At 51.1% G+C, this 24,918-nt stretch overlaps 2 protein-coding genes across 3 annotated transcripts in view; one reads left to right on the forward strand and one right to left on the reverse strand.

The window, feature by feature from the left end:
• The window catches only part of ITGB5 (integrin subunit beta 5), a 123,058-nt gene extending 99,067 nt beyond the window's left edge, over nucleotides 1-23,991 (forward strand). For both annotated transcript variants that reach the window (XM_058731096.1, XM_058731097.1), the window contains 5 exons: nucleotides 12,664-12,886; nucleotides 17,305-17,408; nucleotides 20,924-21,043; nucleotides 22,427-22,593; nucleotides 23,257-23,991. In XM_058731096.1, coding sequence (XP_058587079.1) covers nucleotides 12,664-12,886; nucleotides 17,305-17,408; nucleotides 20,924-21,043; nucleotides 22,427-22,593; nucleotides 23,257-23,352 — 710 coding nt within the window. In that variant the 3' untranslated portion in view covers nucleotides 23,353-23,991. The remainder of the gene's footprint in view (nucleotides 1-12,663; nucleotides 12,887-17,304; nucleotides 17,409-20,923; nucleotides 21,044-22,426; nucleotides 22,594-23,256) is intronic.
• Nucleotides 4,677-24,918, reverse strand: part of UMPS (uridine monophosphate synthetase) — a 67,143-nt gene continuing 46,901 nt past the window's right edge. The window contains exon 6 of the mRNA XM_058731099.1: nucleotides 4,677-4,788. Coding sequence (XP_058587082.1) covers nucleotides 4,772-4,788 — 17 coding nt within the window. The 3' untranslated portion in view covers nucleotides 4,677-4,771. The remainder of the gene's footprint in view (nucleotides 4,789-24,918) is intronic.

The following is a 24,918-nucleotide window of genomic DNA, read 5'->3' on the forward strand; positions in this document are numbered from 1 at the left end:
ACGTGGCCCACTCACGTGACATTCCAAACCAGCTCTGTCCATTGAAAGTGCTGCACCCAGCTCTGAACAGTGGCCAGCTGAGGGTGGAACATGGCAGCTGTTAACCAACCACAACAACACGACGGTTTTCCAGGTTGAAAATAGTAACTCTCCCATCCTGTTGCAGTGACCAAGGGTAGTGAATTTATATCTCTCCGGATGTGGTTGGCATTCCCCCAGAAGTGCCTGCCAGGTGGATTGGGCAGGTTAAGCCAAACTGAAGATGTTGATCTGAGAAACCTCGGTTTCTTTTGGCCACAGGCCCTCTGTTTTTCTTTCTGAGTCAGCATTCCTTAGGGTCCTGTGAGGACTGTGGTTCATCTCGCTTAGCTGTTTATAGATTTTTTTGAGACTGGAAAGATGAGTTCCTTAAAGAACACAGATTTTGCCCTCTTACGTCCATTGCTTTAGTCTCCTGCGATCGATAGACTTGGGCCAGAGACCAAGTCCTTTCTTTGCTGCCCTCATGTGAAATGCAGTAGTAATTTGAGGGGCTCGGCAACAGGGCCTCAGCATTGAGAAATCAGGTGTGAGGACAAGAAGGGCAAAGGCATCCTTTGGGAGGACTGTTCCCTTTGACAGTGGAGTCTTAGCTTTCTAGCCAGTGCTGTCATCTCCGAAAGTAATGTTGAGGTTTGGAGAAGCTTAGCTTAAAGCAACGTCACCCTATTTGTTTAGTGGTCATCATATTTTGCTGCTCAGATACAACATGAATGCAACATATGGTTCGGCAGATGAAGGCAAAGGGCGAGAGGCTTGTTGGAGCATTGACTTTTGGGAAGCACCATCAGTTGACCTTGTCAGGGCTGGTTCATTAGCACTAAGCCAAAGACAGAGGAGCTGTTGGCCTTGAGACTGACGATGCATCATTGTTCACATGTCTGAAGGACATTTTTTTGCTGGAGAAATCTGAACAATATGCAAGAGCAATAGCGGGGTGCAAAGCTTGTGCTGCTGGACTATAACCTTGACCTGCCAAACGAAAGAGAATTCTTAACCATTTTTTCCTCATGGTATTTTAAGTCTCTGGATTTCTTGGGCACATGTTAAGAATTTGAAATACCTCAAGAATCCTATTTAAGTTCATAAGCCTCAATAATGCTTCTGTTCCCTTTCTAATTTACGGCTTTGGATATCTTCCTCCAGGGCTTCAGGTTTGTGCTGATGATATTCTCAGCCTCCAGCCCATGTTCTGAGCATCCACTGTGGGCCTGACGATTCTAGGCATTGGACAAAGAAAAATAAAATGCCATCTTTGATTTTGTTTGGGTTTGCTGACTAATGGGTTGAAGCAAACAAGTAAACAAACAGATATGTCTGTGTGATAAGTGATTTTATATCTAAGCTTTCCTCTTAACTAAGCCTCCTATCAGCTTTTGAGCATGCTCAGGTCCCTTTGTTCTAGAAAAAAATAGAGAAAGAGAAACCCTCAGCCTCCTACCCATTCACTGTCCCCTTCTTTCCTCTGTATTCACAGCTATATTTCTGACAACATTTGTCTCCACCCAGTCAGCCTTAACCTCAGTCCAGTTTGGATTCAGAATAGGTCTTCCCAGATCCTTAATGGCCTTGTGCTGCTACATCTCATAGACTTTTTTTTTAGCCCTTGACTTTTCTGGAACAGTTGACACTGTTGACCACCCCCACCTTGAACTCCTCTCTTCCCACGTTCAGCCTTTGGCCATCTCCTTTGGCATCTCCTTTGCGGGATCCTTCACCTCTAGCAACCCACTCAATGCTGGCTTGTCCACTTGTCCAAGGCATAGCCTGGATGTCCCTTCCCAACACTCTCTCTTGAGAATCTCATCACACCCACACCTTCCATTGCTCAGACCTGCTGCTGAGCTCCCTCCACCACTTGCCTTCTTGACATCTCCAGTGGGTGTCTTCAGTGCACCTCAGCCTCAAGATGGCTCAAACTGATCTCATGATCTTCCTCCCAGCCGTGGTTCTGTTCTGATTCTCCTAATCTCTCCTTTGATCTGTTTGCATAAGTCAAAAACCTAGGAATCATCCTTTTCCCACCTTCTCCTCAACACCTACATCCCATATGCTACCAGGTTGTCCACTGACCTCTTATTTCTTTGAAATTCAACTCCTTGACCACCATCCTGGTCTATCTGTTCTCCACACCACAAGGCGATCGTTGCAAAACCAAAACATGCTGATGTTCAGCACCTCATAGAGGCTGCACGTATGTGGGGATGGCCAGAACCCGGGATGCCTTGGAAAGCAGGGACGGCTGAAGAGACTCACAGGGTAGCCTGGGATGTTGCACCACAAAGTAGAGACGTAGAAGCTATGCTGTAGGTGATGAGAAGCCATGGAAGGGCTTTATGCAAGAGCATCATCACGTAGTTTATATTTTTATTTATTTATTTATTTATTTTTTTTTTAATTTTTTTTTTAAACATTTTAATTTATTTTTGAGACAGAGAGAGACAGAGCATGAACGGCGGGAGGGCCAGAGAGAGAGGGAGACACAGAATCAGAAGCAGGCTCCAGGCTCTGAGCTGTCAGCACAGAGCCTGATGCGGGGCTCGAACTCACGGACGGTGAGATCGTGACCCGAGCGAAGTCGGACGCTCAACCGACTGAGCCACCCAGGCGCCCCACGTAGTTTATATTTTAGAGAAACGCTATGGAGCCCAGGTGGAAACTGACTTGGGGGGGAGACAGACCATAGAATGGGAAGGCAGCCAGGAGGATGCTGTGGCATCCAGGTGAGGCTTGTGGCTTACCTCAAGTGATAGGAGTCTATTGTCAGGCCATTTAGGGCCTAAGGGATAAATTCAAACTCCTTAGTCTAACGCTCAGGCCTCCTTCCTCCATAATCTCCTTCCTTCCCTCCCTTTTACCGTCTACTTGTCCATTCATTCATATATATGTACATGCAATAGGCCTGTATCTATTTCTACACCCTCGCTTCCCATCCTAGTAGACCTCTCCTTTTTTCTTTTTTTTTTTTTAATCTTTATTTATTTTTGAGAGAGACAGAACATGAGCAGAGGAGGAGCAGAGAGAGAGAGAGGGAGACACAGAACCCAAAATAGGCTCCAGGCTCTGAGCTATCAGCACAGAGCCCAACGGAGGGCTCAAACTCAGGAACAGCGAGATCATGACCTGAGCTAAAGTCTTGATGCTCAACCGACTGAGCCACCCAGGCTCCCCAAAACCTCTCCTCTTCATTTTTTAAAAAAATTTTTTCTTAACGTTTTATTTATTTTTGAGACAGGGAGAGACAGAGCATGAACAGGGGAGGGTCAGAGAGAGGGAGACACAGAATCTGAAACAGGCTCAGGCTCTGAGCTGTCAGCACAGAGCCCGACGCGGGGCTCGAACTCACGGACCGCGAGATCATGACCTGAGCCGAAGTCGGCCGCTTAACCGACTGAGTCACCCAGGCTCCCCAAAACCTCTCCTCTTCAAATACTTCCCTTCCCAGCTGCCCACCCTATTCATCGTCACGTGTGAGCTTGTGCTGCTTTATTGCATCCCAAATGCCTTCTCTCCTCTACTATTCTGAAACCCACAGCTGAGCCTGAAGCCCACCTCGGGCTCTCCACATTTCTCTGTGCCCTAACCTTAAGCAGCATTTTGATGGTTGTGGAGGAACTGGAGAGCCCACCTGATCTACCACCCTTGCTTTACAGAAGAGGCCAAGAGTGCTTGAAGGATCAGTGGTTAAAAGAGCGAGTCTTGTGGATGGCTGTGTTGCACATTTTTAACTGTACCACATCCTGGGCTCTTTGAACATTTATCCCATATGTTATTTTTTAAAATTAAAAAAAAAATTTTTTGAGAGCCAGAGAGAGACAGCATGAGCCGGGAAGGGGCAGAGAGAGAGGGAGACACAGAATCCGAAGCTCAGGCTCCAGGCTCTGAGCTGTCAGCACAGAGCCCAACACGGAGCTCAAACGCACGAACTATGAGATCATGACCTGAGCCAAAGTAGGACGCTTAAACTACTGAGCCACCCAGGTTCCCCATATCCCATATGCTATTTTAATTGTTATCACGTAATCATGACTGGATGATACTGCAGAAGCAGTGTGTGCAGTGGTTAGGAATATGGGCTCCAGAGTCAAACAAATGTGGTTTAGATCCTTGCCCTGACACCTGCTTGCTGTGCAGCTTTGGATAAATTACTTGGCCTCGTTTGGCCTCTCTGTGCCTCATTTGCCAGCTCTGGGAAAATTAGGGTGGTGCTTGTACCATGGCACAGGGTTATCAGCGTGGTGGGTGGGGGGGGGCGTGAGGGGACTAATGAAATAATCCATGTAAAGGGCTTCGAACAATGCCTAGTCTGTTGTTAAGTATTCCATGAAGTTTCTCTAGGTGAAGAGATTTTAAAAGTGGCTTGATGTCCCAGTGAAATTAAAAATCTCTTGGAGGCAGTACACCACACATTCTCTATTGCACATTACAAAGAATTTTCCCAATCCTGTACGGGGGACAAGGCAGTATCCCTCTTTCATTGACGAGAAAACCGGACCACTGCCCCGAGATAGCAGGTAGGTAGCTGAGATTGCACAGCAGCACCGCTGAAAAAGGATGTCCCCAAACTGAGCTTTTCTGAGGCATTTCAAGTAAAGTGACAAGGATAGGACAGAGAGAGCTGAGGTCCAGGCTTGATGTGGGGCGGGGCAGGGCTATGCTTCTTTGTTGGGGAGCCGCCCTTGCAGAGCGAGTTCTCCAGTCAGTGACGGTCCTTGGCAGGAGAATGCTGTGTTTACAGCCTCAGAAAGCCTGTGTAGCAAAGGTACACTTGTCAAGAACGACATCTCTCTTGCCCCTGGAGGTTTATTTAGTTGTTGCTAAAGTGCCTGGAGCCAGGCTAAGATCCCAAATCTCCTTTCTTTACTTTTTCTAGAACCAAGTCAGTGTACAGAAGGGAAAGATAAGATACGGGAGGGGCACATTCCCATGGGACCAGGCTCAGAGACACCCTGAGGATAGCAGGCAGCACAGGCGGAGCAGGGCCTGTGAGGACACGAGGGCCTGTTATGTAACTCTAACCTGCTTGTCAGCAGCGAACCAGGAAGAGTACTTCCTATGAGGGATTTCCCCTTCCTGCCCAGGAGCCCCACACAGAGAGGCCATGCCCTTTGGAAGCCTGCATATGTGTTTGGCCACAGAGAGGTGAGCCCGTGTCTGGTTTTGTTCTCCTTGATTTGTGTTTGTGCCAGGACGTGTGCCAAGGGCCCTCTGCTGTGTGTCCACAGGCTCTGAACGGGGACTCCAAACACCCCCCCTGATGTTGAAGGAGGCAGAACGGTGGCCTCTGACCCCGGTTGCCCTGGTGCTCTGGCTTGGCAGCCCTCAGGGCCGCGAGTCTCACAGACAGGGGTGACTGGAGGCACGTAACGTTCTGAGTTGGCCTCCTGCTCTTTTTAAGCCAATTGTTGGAGAATTCAAGACCCGACTTTGGTGACACAGTAGCCACCCGAATGAGCAGAGATTTTCAGAACACGCCCCTTCTTTTTCTTTCCTCTTCACCACTTCCTATTTACAGGACTGCCTCTTCTGAGAGGAGGGGAGACTGGGGAGCAGACGCAGAGCCCTGAGAGAAGGGGTGCAGGGTCTGTGAGGAGAGGAAACTAGGAAGGCGAGAGGAAGGGAACTGCTTGTGTGAAGGAGGGACACTGACTGTGGGGAGAGGGAGGGAGGGAGGCAGGACCGTGAGAAAGAGGAGGGAAGCGCCCTTCCTGTCTCAGGAACTGGGCTTAGTCCTCCCTCCCGTCCCGGCCTTCTGGGAGCTAGGACCGGACTTGGGACTCCTGGAGGGGCCTGAAGCCGCTGCTGAAGGAAGCCACAGTGTGTTCCGGAGCTGGATGGAAACTACTTGGGGACCAGCTGTGGAGAGTTGGCTTGTGCCCTAAGGGTCTGACGTCTGCCTGGTTGTGACCCCTTGCTCCTGTGCTGGGTGAGAATGGGGAGAAGAGAATCACTTCTCGGTTCTGCCCATCTCAGGCCTGCCCCACTGCCCTCAGGCATCTCCTCCGAGGTCACTCCATGGCCATCTGGGTCCTCTGCAGGCCCTGAGTCCAAGTCCAGCTTGGGGGTGAGGGGGAGCGGTGGCTTCCCTCCTGGACCACTTATGTGCTGCCTGACATGCCTCAGGGAGCATCCCCACAGGGCCTCGGGCGCCTTTGTGGTATCAGCCTTCCCACCGAGGCTCTGGAGGCCTCAGAACAGCTGCACCAGGTCCTGGGTGTGCTTGCTTCGGGCTGGACATGGATACATAACCTCATGGGAGATTTTAACCCTGGCGGCTTTTGACCCAACCTCGCAGAAAGTACTTCTCTTCCGATCCTCCGAGATCTGAGCTTCCTCAACAGTGAGGGAGCACTTACTATATGCCGAACACTGAGTGAGTGCTTTATTCAGGTTAAGTGATTAACTCCTACAGCAAACCAATGACAGGGGCATTTATATCAGCCCCATTTAAAAAACAATTTTTTTAAAAACATTTATTCATTTTTGAGAGACAGAGAGACATAGAGAGGGAAAGACAGAATCCGAAGCAGGCTCCAGGCTCCAGGCTCCGAGCTGTCAGCCCAGAGCCTGATGTGGGGCTAGAACTCACAGACTGCGAGATCATGACTCGAGCCAAAGTCAGATGCTTAACCGACTGAGCCGCCCAGGTGTCCCGTATCAGCCCCATTTAAAAATGAAGAAACTGGGGCTCCTGGGTGGTTCAGTCGGTTGAGCGTCCGACTTCGGCTCAGGTCATGATCTCACAGCTCGTGAGTTGGAGCCCTGCGTCAGGCTCTGTGCTGACAGTTTGGAGCCTGGAGCCTGCTTCAGAGTCTGTGACGCCTTCTGTCTCTGCCCCTAACCCACTCGCATTGTGTGTCTGTCTCTCTCAAAAGTAAATAAACATTAAAAAAAAAAAATGAAGAAACCAAGATACAGATGGGTTAGACGTTAGTAACTGCTGGTAAGTGGCAGATTGAGGAGGCCAGCTCAGGCACTGTGATTCTGGAAGCCACATGTTCACCATGCACCACTGCCTCATTTTCCCAATGTTGTGTCCCCACCCTGTTCTCCACCACCCATGTTCCGTGGTAAACAGGCTGCTCTTCATCCTGGGCCTGTGCAGAAATCCCCCCCCTCCCTTCTCTTTCCTGGTGGTCCCTGAGGGAAGTTGGGGGAGCCTGGGAGTCTGGCCCCTCCTGGTCGGCACTCTTCCAGCTCCTCAGGACCCCTTGGATGTTTGCTTTCCACCTACTCCCACACCCTCCCCTCCTTTGAGTTGTGCACCTTGACTTTTCTCCCCTCCCTCCCCCCTTACTGACATCCTGGCCATCCCTGCATTCCTCAAAGACCTTGGGACCCGCCTCACGCTCCCCCTTCTCCCTCAGGCCCCACCATCCCTGCATCTCCCTGAGACAGTTGTCCAACGCATCGGTCTCCAAGCGCCTTGTTGCTCAGCTCCAGTGGCGGTTCATAGCAATTCTAGCCCATTTCCTGGGTGCCCCCACGCACCAGATGCTGAGTTAGGGCTTTACCTGCAATAGCACCGTATTTCTTGACAACATTTCTACGAGGAGGGCATTTGTCCTCGTTGACAGATGAGGAAACAGATCATCAGACAGGTTTAGGGACTTGCCCATGGTGACATAGTGAATGGTGGAGGACATACTTGAACTTGGCTCCGTGCAGCCTCTCAGCCTCTCTCAACATGGCTGGAGCTGGAAACTTGCACATCGCTCTCTGGCCACAGTCCTCACCCCTCAGCGTGTCCCCTCTCTTTCTCTCTGCCTCTTTCTCTGCTGTAATCTCTTCTCTTTAGAGCGTACCATGCCCTCCATCTCTCCGTTTCCTCCCAAACCATTTCTCTTCTGAATCTTTGTCTGCAGTCAGAAGAAGGCACAAATATACCCCATCTTCAGAATATCCTGTCTGCCTTCCTCCCCATCTCTTCCCACACTTCCAGACCACTTGTGGGAGCTGCCTGCTTGCAGCCACCTCACTGCCCCATGGATTCTGCCCTCACCCCTCCAGATTGTGGCAAATCCACAGTAGCCACCTGGGATTTGCACTTCCTGATCTCTTTTTGCACTTGCTCGGGCTTCCGATCATGTCTCTTTGGGCTTCCAAACCACTGGTTCTCCCCCGCTTGTCCCTGGCATCTCCTTCCCAGCCTGCTTTAAGGGCTCCCCTCCCCCTAAATCGCCGATATTCTATTTTATAAAGGGAGGCATGGGGCCACGTCTTGGCCCACAGCCCACACAAGCACTGTTTTGCTGATGGAAAGCTGTTGAATTCTGTAGAGCTGAAATTCTGTATAAATAGACACATTTACAACTTCCTGTCCATTTAGCTATCAATCATTCTAACAAAGGTAGTACTATTAATAACTTGCACATGTAGCAAGTCACAGCTTACAAAGTGCTTTCGCATGCCTTTCAGTATCCCTACCTATGTGCAATGAAAATATTTTTATGTCTGCACGGTATTAAACAGGCATCATTAAATTCGACTTACTCTGCCAAGGTGTTGGGGGTAGCATTATAAAGGAGCTGTGTTTTGCCGAAGAGTCCTTGCTTAAGGCCCCCTGGGTGTTGTTAACCGGGATAATGTCCCCAGTCCCCCATTTAGTTTTACCGGTGATTGGTAGGTTATTGATCCTTGGGACAGGGCCAAATGACCCTTGTTATTTTAATAACGTGTTCCTGCTAGGGCATTGGGAGAGACTAAGGGCCGACCACAAGATGTGGGGAACCTCCGTGCATACAGGTTGAGGCCCAACTACAGGATCTGAGACATTTGGATCAGGGTAAAGTGTAACCATACTGACCCAGTTTTTGAAAACCTGTATGGGTCATGCTTTCTAAAGGAGGCTTGAAAGCTTTAAACCAAGATGGCAACTGGTTGTGTCTTCTGTGCCAGTCCCCCTAGTTGGTAGAACCTGCTTGGAGTACTGTGTTGAGGGGGATCCTGAGACCAAGCCAAGGCTCCCGTGATCAGATGGCATGATGTGCCATGGATGGGGAGGAGGACATGAGAGCACAGGCCACATCTTTGCCGTAGCTGCTTCAAGCTGTCTTTGAGAGTGGAAGAACCGCCGGACAAACTGGGGCCGGCAAGGGAGCCAGGGAGCCAGTGAGGACAAGCCTTTGAGAGGTCGCCGCCATTTCACCAGACCCGGAGGCTGCCCTGCTTTGACTTGCTGGGACTTGACTTTGGAGTTGTCAAATTTCTGAGGCCAAAAGCCACATGGATAAGGATTTCCTGATGTCCCACAGCCCCTCAGCACCCAGCTGCTTGCTCACCCCACTTAAGTGGGCAGGGGCTGTCTGTGCTCTGTCTACTTTATCTTACACATTGTTTCTTGTCATGTCCTCACTGCTCAGGTGTCGTGGGAGGCTTTCTGGAATGGCTCATGTCTCTGGTGGGGAGTCCTGTCCCTCTCCTGCCCTTGACCCCTAACTTTCTCTGCCTGAGCCCTAGATCTGGGACACACTCAACTCCTTTGACCTCTGGCTGGGTTTGGGGGCTCTCGGGCCTCTGTGGTGTCAGATGTATCCAACATAGCCAGGCTCGTTGCTGATCTGGCGTCATGGCAGAGAGCACAGAGCTTGAACTTGGCTCAAGCAGGTGCCTTCGCCGGCATTCTCAGCAAGCAGGTTCTGTCACTTCGATGCCCAGTCACCATGGGGAGCAAGTTCTTCCTTCAGCACACACACACTTCACCTGAAACCCAACTCTTCAACCAAATGATATCCTGCCTCTTCTCCAGAATGTTGGCACGTTGGAATACGGTGTCAGGTTGTTACTGGCTAATGTTATGTTGCTGCCACACACAATTAGAGCAGGGAGAAAAACAGCACCCGCTGTCTCCAGCAAAGCAGTCCCTCTGACCCAGGTACTGTCGTGCTGCTTGTAAATACGGCACTGACCATGCTTTATGGGAAGTGTGGCATACAAGCTGCTGGGGAGTGCCAGAGCTATGTTCAAAACCTTCCCCAGAAGTGCACTCATATCTGCAGATCACTTGGAAATGCGTTTTGGAAACTGCACTGACCGGTGGAGGGGGTGGGGTGGATGTGCGATAGAGCAGCAGGTAACACGCTAACGGTGGAGTGTGGGTGGCAAGCATATGGATGTTCACTGTACAATCCTTTCAACTTGGCTGCAGGTTTGGAAACTTTCATAATAAAATGGTGGTGGTTGGGGGGGGGGGGGAATTACCCTCGACAGTGACCCATTTTTAATTTGAAACAGGCTCTTGACCAGTGTGGCCCCTGAGGCTGGAGAGTGAAGGGGCTGTGCAGATTGGATCCATTTCATTCGGGAAGGCTTCCTGTGGGGGGTGGCTTCCTGCCTGCCAAGCCTTGAAACCTGCACTGTTCACAGACCGGGCTAGAGGAGGGGTCTGCAGCCGCCCTCCCGTGGGAGCCGTGCACTCTGCTGCCAGTGCCCTCCAGCCTCCTGCCCCCACCTTGTGTAACCCTTGAGTAGGTGTGCTGCCCTCTCCTGTACCTCACCTTCACATGCCAGCTCCTAGGCAGTTAGACTGCACCCAGCCTCCTGCTGGCTTTCCTCACCTTTCCCAGAGGGTTGCCATATGCCTCGGCACTGCGCAGGCAATGGGAGGGGGCTCTCGCCCGGCGCAGTATCTGCTGAGGCTCTGAGCCTCGGTGCAAACAGAGAGGCTGTCTGGCCCCGGGAAGGTTGGGAGACTTGGTCACTCTAGATGGCCTCCCTCCTGCCTGCAGATTCTAGGCACCACGGAGCCGACAGAGCAGGAGAGGGGGGGTGGGCAGGAAGTAAGTGGCCGGTGAAGAAGCTCTCTGGAGTTAGGTCCTGAACTAAATTGTGGGTCACATTCATTGGCGGTCTCACAGAAGGTGCTGGGATCCAGCTACTGGGATAACTGGCTCAGGTGTGGGAGTAAAATGCAAGGCCTCCACCTGTCTGATGCCCATCCCCCACTGCTGCGGTCTCCTGCTAGTATGTAACTGGCTGCGCAATGATACAGATTCTTGGTTCATTTTTTTAATTTACTTTTAATGTTTGTTTATTTTTGAGAGAGAGAGAGAGACAGAGCATGAGCGGGGGAGGAGCAGAGAGAGAGAGAGAGAGAGAGAGAGAGAGAGAGACAGAATCTGAAGCAGGCTCCAGACTCTGAGCTGTCAGCACAAAGCCCAACACGGGGCTCAAACCCACGAACTATGAGATCATGATCTGAGCCAAAGTAGGACGCTTAACCTACTGAGCCACCCAGGCGCCCCAATTCTTGGTTCTTTTAGTCTTAGCCTTAGCAAAATGTCATCAGGAAGGAAAGCATGCTGTCATAATAGTTAGTGTAAGGGAAATTTTATAAAGTTAAGTGCCGTAACGCTGCTTTCTGCCTCTGTTAGTGCAGAGGATCGAGAATCCATTGTCAGGCTCTTGGCGCCCTTGGAAGATGGCGCTCTCCATGCTTTTTTTTTCCTGAGTGACACATTCGCTCACGCTGGCACTTGCCCTCTGAGCCCAGTGAGCCTCTGCCCTTGACACCTGCAAGGGGCATGCCCAGCCCCTCGCCCTCCTACAAAGGAGAGCAGGGCAACCTTCCACTGGTTGTCCACCTGCTTAGGGCCTACTCTGCTGTCTTTCCTCCAGAGAGGCAGTGGGTGCTGGGGTTCAGACTCCCTGGTGTGAGTCCTGACTCCACCACAGGCAGGTGATCTTCAACAAGCAGCTTCATCTCTGTGTCTCATCTGCGGCAGCTGTGATGTGAGGGAAGGAACAGTCCCTGCCACATGGCCCCGTTGTAGAAACTGCTCAAGTTTATGCTGCAAAGCCTGATGTGTATATAGGGAGTGCTGTTCAATTAGCCACTGCTGACCTTGGCACCTGTGCCCGAATCATCCCACTCGGGGCTACGGCTCTGAGGCCGGAGCCAGAATTCAGCATCACTGCACGCTGTGGCTGTAATAAATTACCACAGAGTTTAACAACATGGATTTATTCTCTTGAATTCTGGAGGTCTGGGCTAAAGTCACGGGGCTGACTGGGCCATACTCCCTCCGAGGCTCTCGGGAGGATCCATGTCCTTGCCGTCTCCAGCTTCTAGAGCTGCATTCCTCGCGTTCTTTGGCTCTGTGGCCTCTTCCTCCATCTTCAAAGGCAGGAGCTAGCATCTTGCTTCTGTTGTCCCATCACCAGTGTGGTCCAGTCTCCCTCTGTCTTCGTCCTCTAGGGACCCTTGTGATGGCATTGGGGCCCACCTGGAGAACCTAGGAGAACCTCCCATTTCAAAATCCTTCACCTAGTCATATCTGCAGGAGGTAACATTTACTCTGGGGATTTGGAAGCGGACATATTTGGTGGCCATTCTTCACATGACAACTGAGACAGGAAGAAACTCTCTGGGGTCATGGTCCTGTGGTGTTACTTGGTCAAATTCTGGACCAACGTAGAGCACCGCCCCAGACCTAGCTGGGCCACACAAGCTGCCCGGCCCCCTGCTATGCATGCATGTGGGCTCTAGGCCCTGTCTGTCTGCCCAAACAGAGTTGGAGGGCACAGTTGTATTGGCTCCCCATTGTCTTGGTGCAAGGCAGACGCTGGGTGGTTGGTTATGTGTTCATGCAGGCAGGCGCTGATGTGCTGTGTGTGTCCCTTTAGGCCACGGCGAGTGTCACTGTGGAGAATGCAAGTGCCACGCAGGTTACATTGGGGACAACTGTAACTGCTCAACAGACATCAGCACGTGCTTGGCCAAGGATGGCCAGATCTGCAGCGACCGTGGGCACTGTGTCTGTGGGCAATGCCAGTGCACAGAGCCAGGAGCTTTTGGGGAGACGTGTGAGAAATGCCCGACTTGCCCAGATGCCTGCAGCACCAAGAGGTAATGGCACCCTCACTCCCGCTTCTCACCCCAGACCAGGCCCATCTTTCAGCCCGTCAGCCCTTGCGGCCGGCCCACCTCTTAGTCCCCATCTCCCGCATTTTACACTGCCCAGCCTTTTCTGGGGAGCTAAACTCATACGAACATTAACTAAACTTTAACTGTATATTAAAATAGTGTCTTTGAAACACTGGTTCCTTGGGGATTTTGTAAGAAAATAAAAACAGAACCAAAAAAAAAAAAAAAAAAAGACTGTTATTCTATTCCCCAACTTAGAAGTTACCAGATCACTGAATTAATTTCAACTGGTTTGGGTACCAAAATAGTGGCTTCTCAGAGCCTTTTGAGTGCTATTGAGTATTTCACAGGGGGATGTAGTATGCTTCTGTTTTTCAAACAAGTTCGATCCCCTCCCCGACATTAACATTTCCCAAATAATGTTTCACAGGACACCGTATGGCAAATGTTGCTTGGAACAAAACATAATCAGAACATGGATCAGATAGGAGGGCATTCGACCTAGATAAGACATGCCAGGAACAAACCACAATGGCTTTTGAATTTTCTGCTCCATTTATACAGATAATGGAACGCTGGCCCTGCACTGCAGCTGAATGCAGAGATTGTCTGGACAGTGGGCACCGCGCCTCCACTGACTCAGCCACGGGGTCACGTTCTCCATGCTGACCTCCCCGCAGCTCTGCCCTTGCCCCTCTGCCAGAGTGCGAATGGGCGGGAATTAAAGGGATCCAGGAGCTATGCCATCAGGAAGGCATGAGTGACCGTTTCTCTTGAATTTTGCTAAAGGAACAGCTGTGTCATCATCATCCACGCTAGGGGGCCCGGCGTGAGGGAAACAGGCACAGATAATCAGAAACAAATAATAGTACAGACGTCGTTTCCCTTGGGCTGGGGAACGCAACTGTGCAATTTTCTTTTGGCAGATCTCCCCTCCACATGTCTGGCTTGGGCTGATAAAGAAAGGAGTTCATGCTCTCCGAGCCTGCCTTGGCTGCTGGTCGGTCCTTGCTCAGAAATGTTCTGGGTGGCACAACCCCTACTTGGATGTTTGCCTCAAATAATCCAGGCGTGGGTAATTGAAAGCTGGCTGTAGATCGAGAGACAAGATAGACAGGACCAGATTTTATTTTGTGTAATTGGAGAAGAGCCGGGGAAAGGGAGGGAGAAGAAAAGCAGACCCACTTTAGACCTGCTAAGAGTGGAGAAATGACAGAAATCCAAATAGCAACGTCCCAGGGGAGGAGGGTAGGATCCTGGATCTGGAGCCCAAGTAGCTGGGGCCGTGTGAGCATGGAATCACAGCCGTCACCCACGTTTTATGACGGAGCAGGGCGCGCTCCCCCAGCTCCTCTCACAGAACTGTTTCGGGCTGTCCTTGGGACACACGAGGTTAGCGGAGGGAGGGGGGCAAGCTAGGACAACACACATGGAATCAATAAAAGTAGATCAAGCCCGTTTCTTCCATTCCCCTCGAGCAGCAAGGCAATGCAGTTTTGGCGTAGGTTAGTTAAAAGGCCCGACAACCTTAGCTTTAGGTCAAAAGGGCACAACAACCGTAGCTTTAAATGTTTAAAGCATTCATTTCCGAGAAGAAACAGTATCTGATAATTTGTTATCCATTAAGCAATACTAACGACACAAGGAGAGCAAAGAAATGCCATAAGGAAACCTCACTATTCCTTTTTCTTTATCTCTGGGCCACACTGATGCTCTCTGTTTCTTTCAAAGCCTAGTTGCAACTTCTTTTTTTTTTTTTTTTAAACACATTCCCTTTGAAAGTGACTTATGTGATGTTTTTCTACTTGTTGGTTTGCCAAGAACCACCAGGTTTTGAATGCCTTGTCTTCCCCACCCTCCCCACTTGGGGTTTCAGAACAGCCAGTCTCCACTTTCTAGAACTAACCAAACATACCCTTCACCTTGGGTGAGTTCACACTCAGGCTCAGCTGATTTCAATTAACAGGCTCTCTGAGTAAAGTCTCTCTCAGCAACTTGTTTGTTTAAAAGGCCAGACTTATTTTAACACATGACTACAATATATCACAAGTTTCAGCCCAGTATGTGGAGCACACAAGTTAGACTGATAAATCCACATGGATAATTAGGGAACGTTTCCTGGAAGTGGCCCTGTGGTTTAATGTGGTTTAATAACAACGGTTGCAGTTGGAAGGCTGGCGAATCCTCGCTGAGAGGAGGGTCAGCTTGGGGGTCACTTGTGGTGTGCTAATCCCAGAGGCCGGAGAAAGGGCCAGAGCTAAACCGCCCCTTCCTGGCCTGCAGCCAAGTCTCAGTTGTCTGCACTCTGGGACTCTGGCCTCAGGGGAAATGCAAACATTACCAACTTGTTTGTAACTCCAGAATGTTTCTATGGAGTGTTCCAGGAGAGTGGGATGTTATGGCCAATTCTGGGGTAGCTGCATTCCTTTTTTTTTTTTTTCCTTGTTTATTTATTTTGAGAGAGAGCAAGAGAGCGCAAGCCGGGGAGGGGCAGAGAGAGAGAGAGAGCCCCAAGCAGGCTCCAAGCTGTCAGTGCATGAGCCTGATGTGGGGCTGGATCTCATGAATCATGAGATCATGACCTGAGCCAAAATCAAAAGTCCAAACGCTCAACTAACTGAGCCACCTCGGCACCCCTGAATTCCTAAGAAAGTCCTGCCTGCTTTCCTCCCCAACGTTCAGAAAGGGAAGTGAGGACTTGGGAGGGGCTTACCGAGAGGCAGGGCACTGGGTGCTGGAGCTGCGGCCACAGCGTCTCATGGCCCTGCTGTCTCCCCTGGCCTCAAAGGGGGGCGCTTGAAGTGCTGTCCAGCTCCTTTCCAGTTCTGCTGCTCCCCTGAAGTTTCCCCTGGAAATCTAGTAACTGGCCTCAATCTCAAGGAATTAAAAAAACAGATGATGGTAATTCAGGCTGTGCATCGTGGTTGTACATCCCTCCACATTTTTGCCAGAGAGCTTTCCAGACACATAACCTCACTGGTCCCCATGGGCCTATGGGTGAGCAGAGTGGCCATCCCCCGGGTCACTGTGGCTCTGTGGTATCAGCACCTGTGTTCCACAGATTCGGCCCTTGGGCCCTAACCCAGTCTCAAGGAAGCCCCTGCTTCTGGGGCAGCCACCCCCATCGCCACCGGGCACCATCACCCCACTAAGTCCCTGAGAATTCACTGTCAGCTGGTTGTCTTGCCCAGCCCGCTCCTCCCTGGGGTTCTGTTTGTGCTCCCCCATCCCACAGTCCCCCAGAGGGGTCGGGCCCCTCTCCCACCACTGCAGGCATCACAGACCTTTTGTGAAAGCTTTGCTTCTCTGGCCCCACAGCCTCGGGATTCTGTTCTCACTGATGTAAAGTGAAGGTAGATGGGGACTGTCTGGAACTGGGTTTGACTATGGGAAGTAGAGTACTGATCCTTAATTGAGCATTTTACGTAAGCATTTTTACACAATAACAATATCTGACTTAAACTGTGCACCTGAGGTGGGAGGAGAAGGGGCTCAAAATGAGACTTTTTGGCTCCTAACCCAATTTCTCCAGAAGGCCCCTGTTGAAATGTGGGTTTCCTGGAAGGAGACTGCCACCCTGTAGCCTCTACCAGAGTCTAGTGTAGACCAACTCATAGAGGGTAGAACCCTCCAGGCAGGCTCCATCTGGGAGGGAGAAGGGCTCCAGGACAATGGTTCACAACCCTCACTGTGTGAATCTGAATCCAGAAGCCCAGGCTCTGCCCCAGAGGTGTGGATCCCATTGGTGTGGTCAGGCCCTGGAGATGGTATTTTCTAGAAAGCCTCCTGGAGAGTCTAATATGTGGGAGGGTTAAGGGCCCTGCCCTGGCAGTGATCCCCTAGTAGGAATCCTGGGAAATGGGGCAATTTGGCAGCATTAAGCACTGGCCAGGGGGGTGTGAGGACCCCTCTATGAGGCCAGGAATCCCATTTTTTTAATCACTCCAAAGTTTCCTGCTTGGAGCAGGCTCTTCAAAGGCATGTGATACAGCTGAGTGAAGATGGGTTTGGCTCCTGGTATCAGAAATTGAATGGTTTCTGGGGCACCAGTCAGTTAAGTAGATGACTCTTGATCTCAGCTCAGGTCTTGATCTCAGAATCATGAGTTCAAGACCCAGAATGGAACCTACTTTAAAAAAAAATGGGAAAGTCTCTAACCTGCAACTTGATGTGTAGACCAGGCATGCCTCTAAACTCACATGTTTCTCCAAGAACCCTTGGGCAACCAGAGGCCAGCAGAAACACTGACTGAGGCCAAAAATCTGAAGATAGGGTGAAGTAGAACCTTCAAGGGCCCAGGCCCAGCAGAAGAGTGGGCAATGCACCCCTGGGAGCTCAGTTACCTGTGGGGAACCACCGCACAGCATCTAACACCCTCATTTATTGCCTCTTTTCCAAAGAGACTGTGTTGAGTGCTTGCTACTTCACGTGGGGGACCCGGCCGACAACCAGACCTGCCAAAACCTGTGCAAGGATGAGGTGATCACGTGGGTGGACACCATCGGTGAGTGTGTCCAAGCGGCCCTGGGTAACTGTTCCCTTTTGTATTGTGGTAGACACCTTGAGGCTTCCTCCTCTGTGGAGACCATCGATTCTCAGGGCCACCTGGTAGGGAGCAGGGTGGTTCTAGTCTGGAGTTGAGAAGCATGACGTCAGTGTCCTGGATACTACTGTTGGGTCCCTGGGCTCTCTGGGGTGTAAGACTTCTTGTTCATAACTTTCTGCACCATCACTGGAGCCCCATCTTAGTCACATCTCCCAGGCTCTCGGAGAAGTTGGTATATTAGTTAGGACAAGTCACGTTAGCTGCTATAACAAATCCCAGACCTCAGTGACTTAACTAAATATAAGTCACTCACTGAGAGTCCATTGAAGACTTTTTGGTTGATAAGGCCTTGGTTGATAAGGTCATTCAGGAAACCAGGCTCCCTCTACCTGAAGGTTCTATTCTCCTGAAGGTCCCTGGAATCCTCTCCACTCAGTCAGCAAATGGGGGAAGACAGTGAGGGATCACGTGAGATGCTGTTATCGGCCAGGCCTGGAAATGGTGCTCACGACTCCAACTCAGTTGTTTGGACACATTTAGATGTAAGGGTCGCTGGGAAATGTAGTCAAGTTGTGTGCCCAGGAGGCAGGGAAACCCTGTTTGATGAATGGCTGCCTAGTCTTTACCACATTGGCCTCAGCCTGGTGTGGCTCTCATGATGCTGCAAGGCATCAGAAGGGGCAGGGGTCTCGTGTGGCCTAGATTGCACAGTGATCCCAGCACTGGGATTGAGTGCTGTCCCAACTGTCCCCCCGGCAACAGGCACCTGTTCCTGCAGCTGTCGCTCGCTCCTTGTTCTGTTATCTTACGTGGCAGATCACATTTTAGGGTTCTTCTCATTCTGACCTCTCCAGTTTGACTCCATCCATCCAACCCTTTGCTTTACCTCTGAACAAATGGCTAGAAGTCCATTCTGAGTGGGAGCCCACAGGGTGGCTCAGACAGAGGTGCACAGACCTTTGTGTTTCACCCTTTCTGGGATGCCTCCATCCCTTTACTAGTACAGACATTTCTGTCCAGGCTGAGGAGTTTCTAAATGCAAATCACATATCTTAGCCCCGTATGCACGTGACCGGCTTTGGAAGTGGTCTGGAGCACTATAATTACACCGAATCAAAGTGCCCCTATGTCAGAACCCTCATACAGTGTGGTGGTAGTGTAGATTTGTGCATCTACTTAGAAAATGGTCTGGCAGGTCCCCGCAAATTAAATGGAGTTACCGCACAATTCAGTAACATCACTCCCGGGTATATACACAAGAGAACTGAAAACACGTCAACACAAAAACTTGTGCACAAATGTTCATAGCAGCTTTATTCATTAGAGTGAAAAATGAGAACCAACCCAAATGTACATGAACTGATGAATGGAAAAATAAAATGTGGTACATCCATACAGTGGAAAAAGGAATGGCGTCCTGATGCACACTGCAAGAGAGATGACTCTTGAAAGTACTATGCTATGTGTGAGAAGCCACACGGAAAGGATATATATCATAGGATTCCATTTATGTGAAATGTCCAAAATAGGCAAAAGCACAGAGACAGGAAATAGATTGGTGGTTGTCAGGGCTGGGAGAGAAGGGAACTGGGGCTGAGCGCTAACAAAGATGGTGTCTGTTTGGGGTGACGGACATGTTCTGGAATTGGATGGAATAGTTACACAACATTGTAAATATACTAAAGCCACTGAATTATACATTTAAAATGGTGAGGTGGGGCGGGAGGGGAACAAGACTGTGTACCATGAAAGGGATTCTGCCTCTGAGGCTCCCTTGCTGGCAGCCTTGCCCTCTACCTTGACCTCAGCTGCTGCAGGCTCCCAGCCCCTGCCTTCTCTCTTGGTCCTGACTCACCCCCTCTGTAGACGTCCCTGGTTCTGACCGACCGCTGTGGCCACATGAGGCTCCCGAGTATGTTGAGTCATGCATTCAGCCTGCACTTGTTCGTTGAGCATCTCCTGCGTGCCGGGGCTTGTGTTAGACCAGGGGAGCCGGTCGGGAGCCTACCGAGTCTTGTCTCGTGGCCATTTTCCTGCCACCGTGTCTGCTTGGTGCTTCAGGACTGGCTCACAGCAAGTTCTGCCCGCAGACCCGGGGCAGTGCCCGCCACTCCCCCGCCCCAACCGCCTGGGTGCACACAGTCGGAAGGAGATGCTGCCTTCCTGTGGCCCCCTGACTGAGGCCCTTGCTCTGAGCTGTTATGCACAGCTGCCTCTCAGTGTAATCCTCAGTGAGAAGCTTTCTGTTCAGATTCACTGTTTATCCTCCTTCCTTCCTTCTCTCGGCTTTCTTCATACACATACACTCACCCAGGCCAGGCTTATGGATGGGGCCTAGGAGAAAAAGTCCAGGATTTCCCATGTGATAACCACACTAATTTGTCTGGTTCCAGGTTAAAACTCCTTTGAGCAGGGGTGCCTGGGTGGCTCAGTTGGCTGAGCCTCTGACTTCGGCTCAGGTCACGATCTCACAGTTCATGAGTTTGAACCCCACATTGGGCTCTCTGCTATCATGCAGAGCCCGCTTCGGATTCTCTGTCCCCCTCTCTCTCTGCCTCTCCCCTGCTCACGCTCGCTCTCAAAACAAAACAAAACAAAACAGAACAAAAACAACCAAAAAAACCCTCCTTTGAGCAACAGGGTCACAAAGGCAAGAGCTAAAAAGCATTTCACGCCACAACATCAATCCACAGCTGTTTTTCAGGACCGATTGGCCATTGCTGAACAATGTCCCCTTTGCTTTCCTCTTCCCTGCTCCTTTTTCCTCCTAGAGATCAGTCTAACCCTTCCCCAGAGAAGCCTTGGAGTGCAGGTGACATCTGGACAGGGGATTATGAGTCCATCATGTTGGGTTAACGGCATGTGGGGACAGGTGGGCACTGCTCCCTAGAAGAGTGGAGCGGGTGGTCTGGGCTCGGCCCTGGCCTCGGGCGCTGGCCCGTGGCATCTGTGGGTGAGGCACCATGGCAGGTGCCCAGCTCTTGTCCAGACGTCCTCGTCATCCTTGGGTCCTTTTGGTTTTACACCCTACCAAAGAGCTGCTGATGCTTGGCCACTACAGCTGGCTCTCAGCCAAGTGGACTCAACTGTGAAATCTCAGGCCCCAAAGGGCATCGGAATGGCTCCTTCTTTTCTGTGTCCCTTTAATGTCCAGGGCACTTCCACTTACCAACCTCGCCTCCAAGCATAATGCCTTCTTCCGTTTCACATCGCTCCCAGCAAACACTCTGGGGGGGCTCTTGCATTCCCCAGGGAGTCCTCACCATTCAGGGGATTCGTGTTCCCAGAGCAATTCAGATTCCATGCTGGGCCCACGTTCTTCACGTGAGAAACCCAAACTCACTTGTGAAGGCCCAGCCTCCGCTTCATGCCTCCCTGCACCCCCTTTCCTAACTGAGGTGCTTGACTCCCCACCCTGTCCATCAGCACACTGGGTTGCTCCGAGAGGACACTTGTACCTGGTTTTCTTCCAGTGAAAGATGACCAAGAGGCTGCGCTTTGTTTCTACAAAACCGCCAAGGACTGTGTCATGATGTTCGCCTACACAGAGCTCCCCAGCGGGAGGGCCAACCTGACAGTCCTCAGGGAGCCAGGTGGGTGAGGGCCGGCTCTGCTCCCCCTGGGAGCTTGGCTTCTGATACCTTTCCCTGCTCTAGGCTTGTCGCCCTTCTGTCCTCACTGGCTTTCCAAACTCCAGAGAGACAAGGGTCACAATTCCTTATAAAGACCGGGATTTAAGGCCACCCCTACCCAGTTCCTGGAGTTTGGAAGAAAGATGATGTACACCTGGGGACCCACTGCCGGGCAGAGCTCTGGAGGTCACGGCATGGAGGCACGGGAGTTATAGCGTCTCATCTTGGAGGAGACGGAGCACAGGGGTAGAAGTGGCCATAGCACACATTTCACCTGCACAGCTGACGCTGATGGCCGTAAGCAGCTACAGGCTCTGCAGGGGGTGTGTGGGGGGGGGTGGTGGCGTGGACGGTCAAGGCTGGGTAGGCCATCTGGGTACACACACACACACACACACACACACACAGCCCTGGAGGGGCAGCTGCACTTGCCACCGTGAAGTCCAAGAAGGGCAGACGGGGCTCTGGGTTAAACTGCCACGCTCAGCTCCTGGGCCACTGAGGAGGCCAAGCCTTAGTGCAGACATTGATAATTCTGCCTCATGCTTTGGACCCTGGGACTAATGGCCTTTTGCTTTGGAGTAATTAGGGTTTCTAGTATGACCCCTTTTATGCTTCCCTGGAGGGGGACAGGGGCGAGGAGAAAAGGTTTTGCTCCCTTCAATTTACAGCCTTGCAAACTGTTTTTCCAAATTGAGCCAGACCACATAATACGCCTTCTCTGGGCCAGCGGCAGAGGAAGTGCTGTGGTACCAGCCCAAGATGCATGCCTGTAAGAATGAGGCTTTGTTTCCAAGCGCTGTCTTTGTGGTTCTTTGAAAATAAGCACATTCGCTCCAAAGGGCCACACTCTGGGGTTACAAACGTTGGCTGGCCTCCAGCCCAGCCCTTGTGGATACGGCTTCATGAAACCTCCTGCCTGCCCAGTCTGCCTCTGAAACCATTTACATGGAGGCTGAGACACATCAAGTCTGGAGAGCGGAGAATGGGCCAGGCCAGCACACATACACTCATGTAAGGGGAGGTGCTGCTGAGCACACAGTGCACCATGGCGTCTGGGAGAAAGGGGGGCGGCCACCAAGGGTCTCTTCTACATGTGGCCTTGGAACAGTCACCATCCCTCTTTGACTCTTCCCCTTTGTGTGCATTGGAGAAAATTTCCAGCACCCCCAGGTCTCCCAAAAGCAGCATGAGGATCTAAGAGAGAAGAGAGGGAAGGTGTTTGGTAGAAGGTGGAAGGAAGAGAGGCGCACCTGTTGTTCCAGATAGGCCTGACATTGTGGGGGAGTGGGTAGGGATGCTATTCTAGTGGCTTTGCTCATGGTTTCTCCTGGTCCCCTCCAGAGTGTGGAACTGCCCCCAATGCCACGACCATCCTCCTGGCTGTGGTTGGCAGTATCCTCCTGATTGGGATTGCGCTCCTGGCCATCTGGAAGCTGCTCGTCACCATCCATGACCGGAGAGAGTTTGCAAAGTTCCAGAGTGAGAGGTCCAGGGCCCGCTATGAAATGGTAAGCCAGTGGGGAGCTGGAAGTAAGAAAAAAAGTCAAGCTTAGAGATCTGGTTGAGGTCAGACAAGCTTTAAGGCCCACTAACATCTTTGGCATTGAAATCAAAGAGAGGTGGTGTGCACCCCATTCTAGAAGGTGAGAATGCACGGTCCAGAAGCACAGGGGGCTCTGTGTAGAGCCTCACACCAGACCTGGCTCAGGACTCTTTTAGGGAAGAGGTGCTTGATGCAGCCTCAGAGAAAGAGTCTGGACAGTCCTAGAGCGACTGCAGACTCAGTAAATGAACTCAAGTTGTTAAGAGTCTATGATAGCATCCATTTGTGCGAGTCTTGTCTCCCCAAGCAAACTGCATGCTCCTGAAGGACTGAGCAGCACAGGGAGCAGCACCCCTGAATCCCCACTTAGTTTCTGTTAAAGTTGGAAGGAACTTCACAGACCATCTGGCCAAGCCCGTCTGAGAGAGAAAGAGGGAATCTTAGAGACAGGGAGGGTCCTTCCCAGGGCATGACATGTGGAGGCAGGGATGGTCCTGCAGGACGGGGCTGCCACTGCCTGCGTGCTCCGCCTTCTGGGGTGACTGACTGAGGAAGGGCCTCTGACCCCTAGAGTGTGTGTTCAAATGAATGGACACACACGTGTCCTCTTGCCTTCTGTGTTCTGCAGGCTTCCAACCCTCTGTACAGAAAGCCCATCTCCACACACACTGTGGATTTCACCTTTAACAAGTTCAACAAACCCTACAATGGCACAGTGGACTGACAGCTCCTCCGAGGAGGGCCAGAGGGGGCTGACGATAAGTCGGAGACTGATACGCCCTGGACAGCTGCTCGACTGGATCACAGCTCCCTAGAGGGACAAGCAAAGACACCTTCCTGTGAGCCTGGGCCAGGAGCCCATTGCCTGCACAGGAAGGCAGCCAGTGTTCCACCTGGCTTCTGGGCCACAGCCACACCAGGCCGCCACCCCTCCAAGCCGAGGAAAGGCCTGGGACTTTGACACTCTCAGCTTTCCATACCACATCCAGCTTGCTGACTCGGGTGAGCTGCTGGGGGTCTAGGTTGTCTCTCCCTTCCAGGAAGGCTGAGCCTCCAGCCTGGCCAGAGGAGAAGGATCTTGGGAGTATCAGAGTGTGCAAAACCAACACGCGCTCTGGCTTTTGTCGTGTTGATCATTTTTGTACAAAATAAAAAGATCATGCATTTATGGTATAGTTCTGATTACTGCGAATTATCTGCCTGATGTCTGTCCTTGCACAGGGGTGTTGGTGATGGGATTATTGAGATGCCTGCCGAAGGCACATAGTTGCAGATGTCAGTTTTCCAATTCTGCCTGTGTTTGTTTAGTACTTTTGTAATGAAAGGGGAAAAGATTGGGATTGAAAGTAAAGATTAAACAAGACTTTGTGTTTGCCTGACGCTCTCTGTCACGCGCGTATTCCTATCCTGACGTGGTTTTAAGTGGTGCCCCGGTGGGGGGTTGAAAAGGCTGTGTACTTCCTCCGGGGACCCAGCAAGAGCCAATTCCCTATTCCAGACCAGGGCTCTTCAAACAGGGCCTCAGGGGATGCCCGAGGGAGACCTAAGCCTATGCCTTTGTACCCTCCCAGTTTTGGTTAAAAGGAAGACTTCCAAGCTAGAAATTGTGAAAACCACACTGGCCTGCCTCCCCTGTTTCAAGGTGCTGAGGCTGGAAATGGATTGTGCACGTAAAGAAAGGTCAAGATGTGATTTCCACAAATAGTCACTCTCTACACCTTAATAAGAACAGGAAGCATCTGGGTGGCTCAGGTTGAGTGTCTGACTTCGGCTCAAGTCATGATCTCGCGGTGCGTGGGTTCAAGCCCTGCGTCGGGATCTGTGCTGACAGCTCGGAGCCTGGAGCCTGCTTGGATTTTGTGTCTCCCTCTCTCTCTGCCCCTCTCCTGCTCACGCTCTCTCTCAAAAATGAATAAATGTTAAAAGAAAAAAAAAGAACAGTGCCTTCCCCACTCAATTCCTATGTCCCAACCAGGCCTAAAGCACAAAACCCATTTCAGCTTTTTTTTTTTCCCTGTACACCCCTGAAGTTCCCTTAGGTTCCCATATCTGAGATAGAAGGGACTTGACAAATTATCTGATCCTATCCCCTATTTATGTAAGAGGAAGCTGTGAGAGAGGGGCAGTTGCTTGCCCAGACACGTGTCAGGAGGTCAACTGATGACAGCCAGAGTGTTGGCCTCCTAATACCTGCTCTTTCTTGTAGGATGTCTTTCACTGACCAGTTTTTTTTGCTCTTGGCATCACTTCAGGGCTATTAGGCTTTCATTCCAAATTCATCTGTTCTCAG

This window comes from Neofelis nebulosa, chromosome 5, assembly GCF_028018385.1.
Source record: "Neofelis nebulosa isolate mNeoNeb1 chromosome 5, mNeoNeb1.pri, whole genome shotgun sequence".
In the NCBI taxonomy this organism is placed as follows: Eukaryota; Metazoa; Chordata; class Mammalia; order Carnivora; family Felidae; genus Neofelis; species Neofelis nebulosa.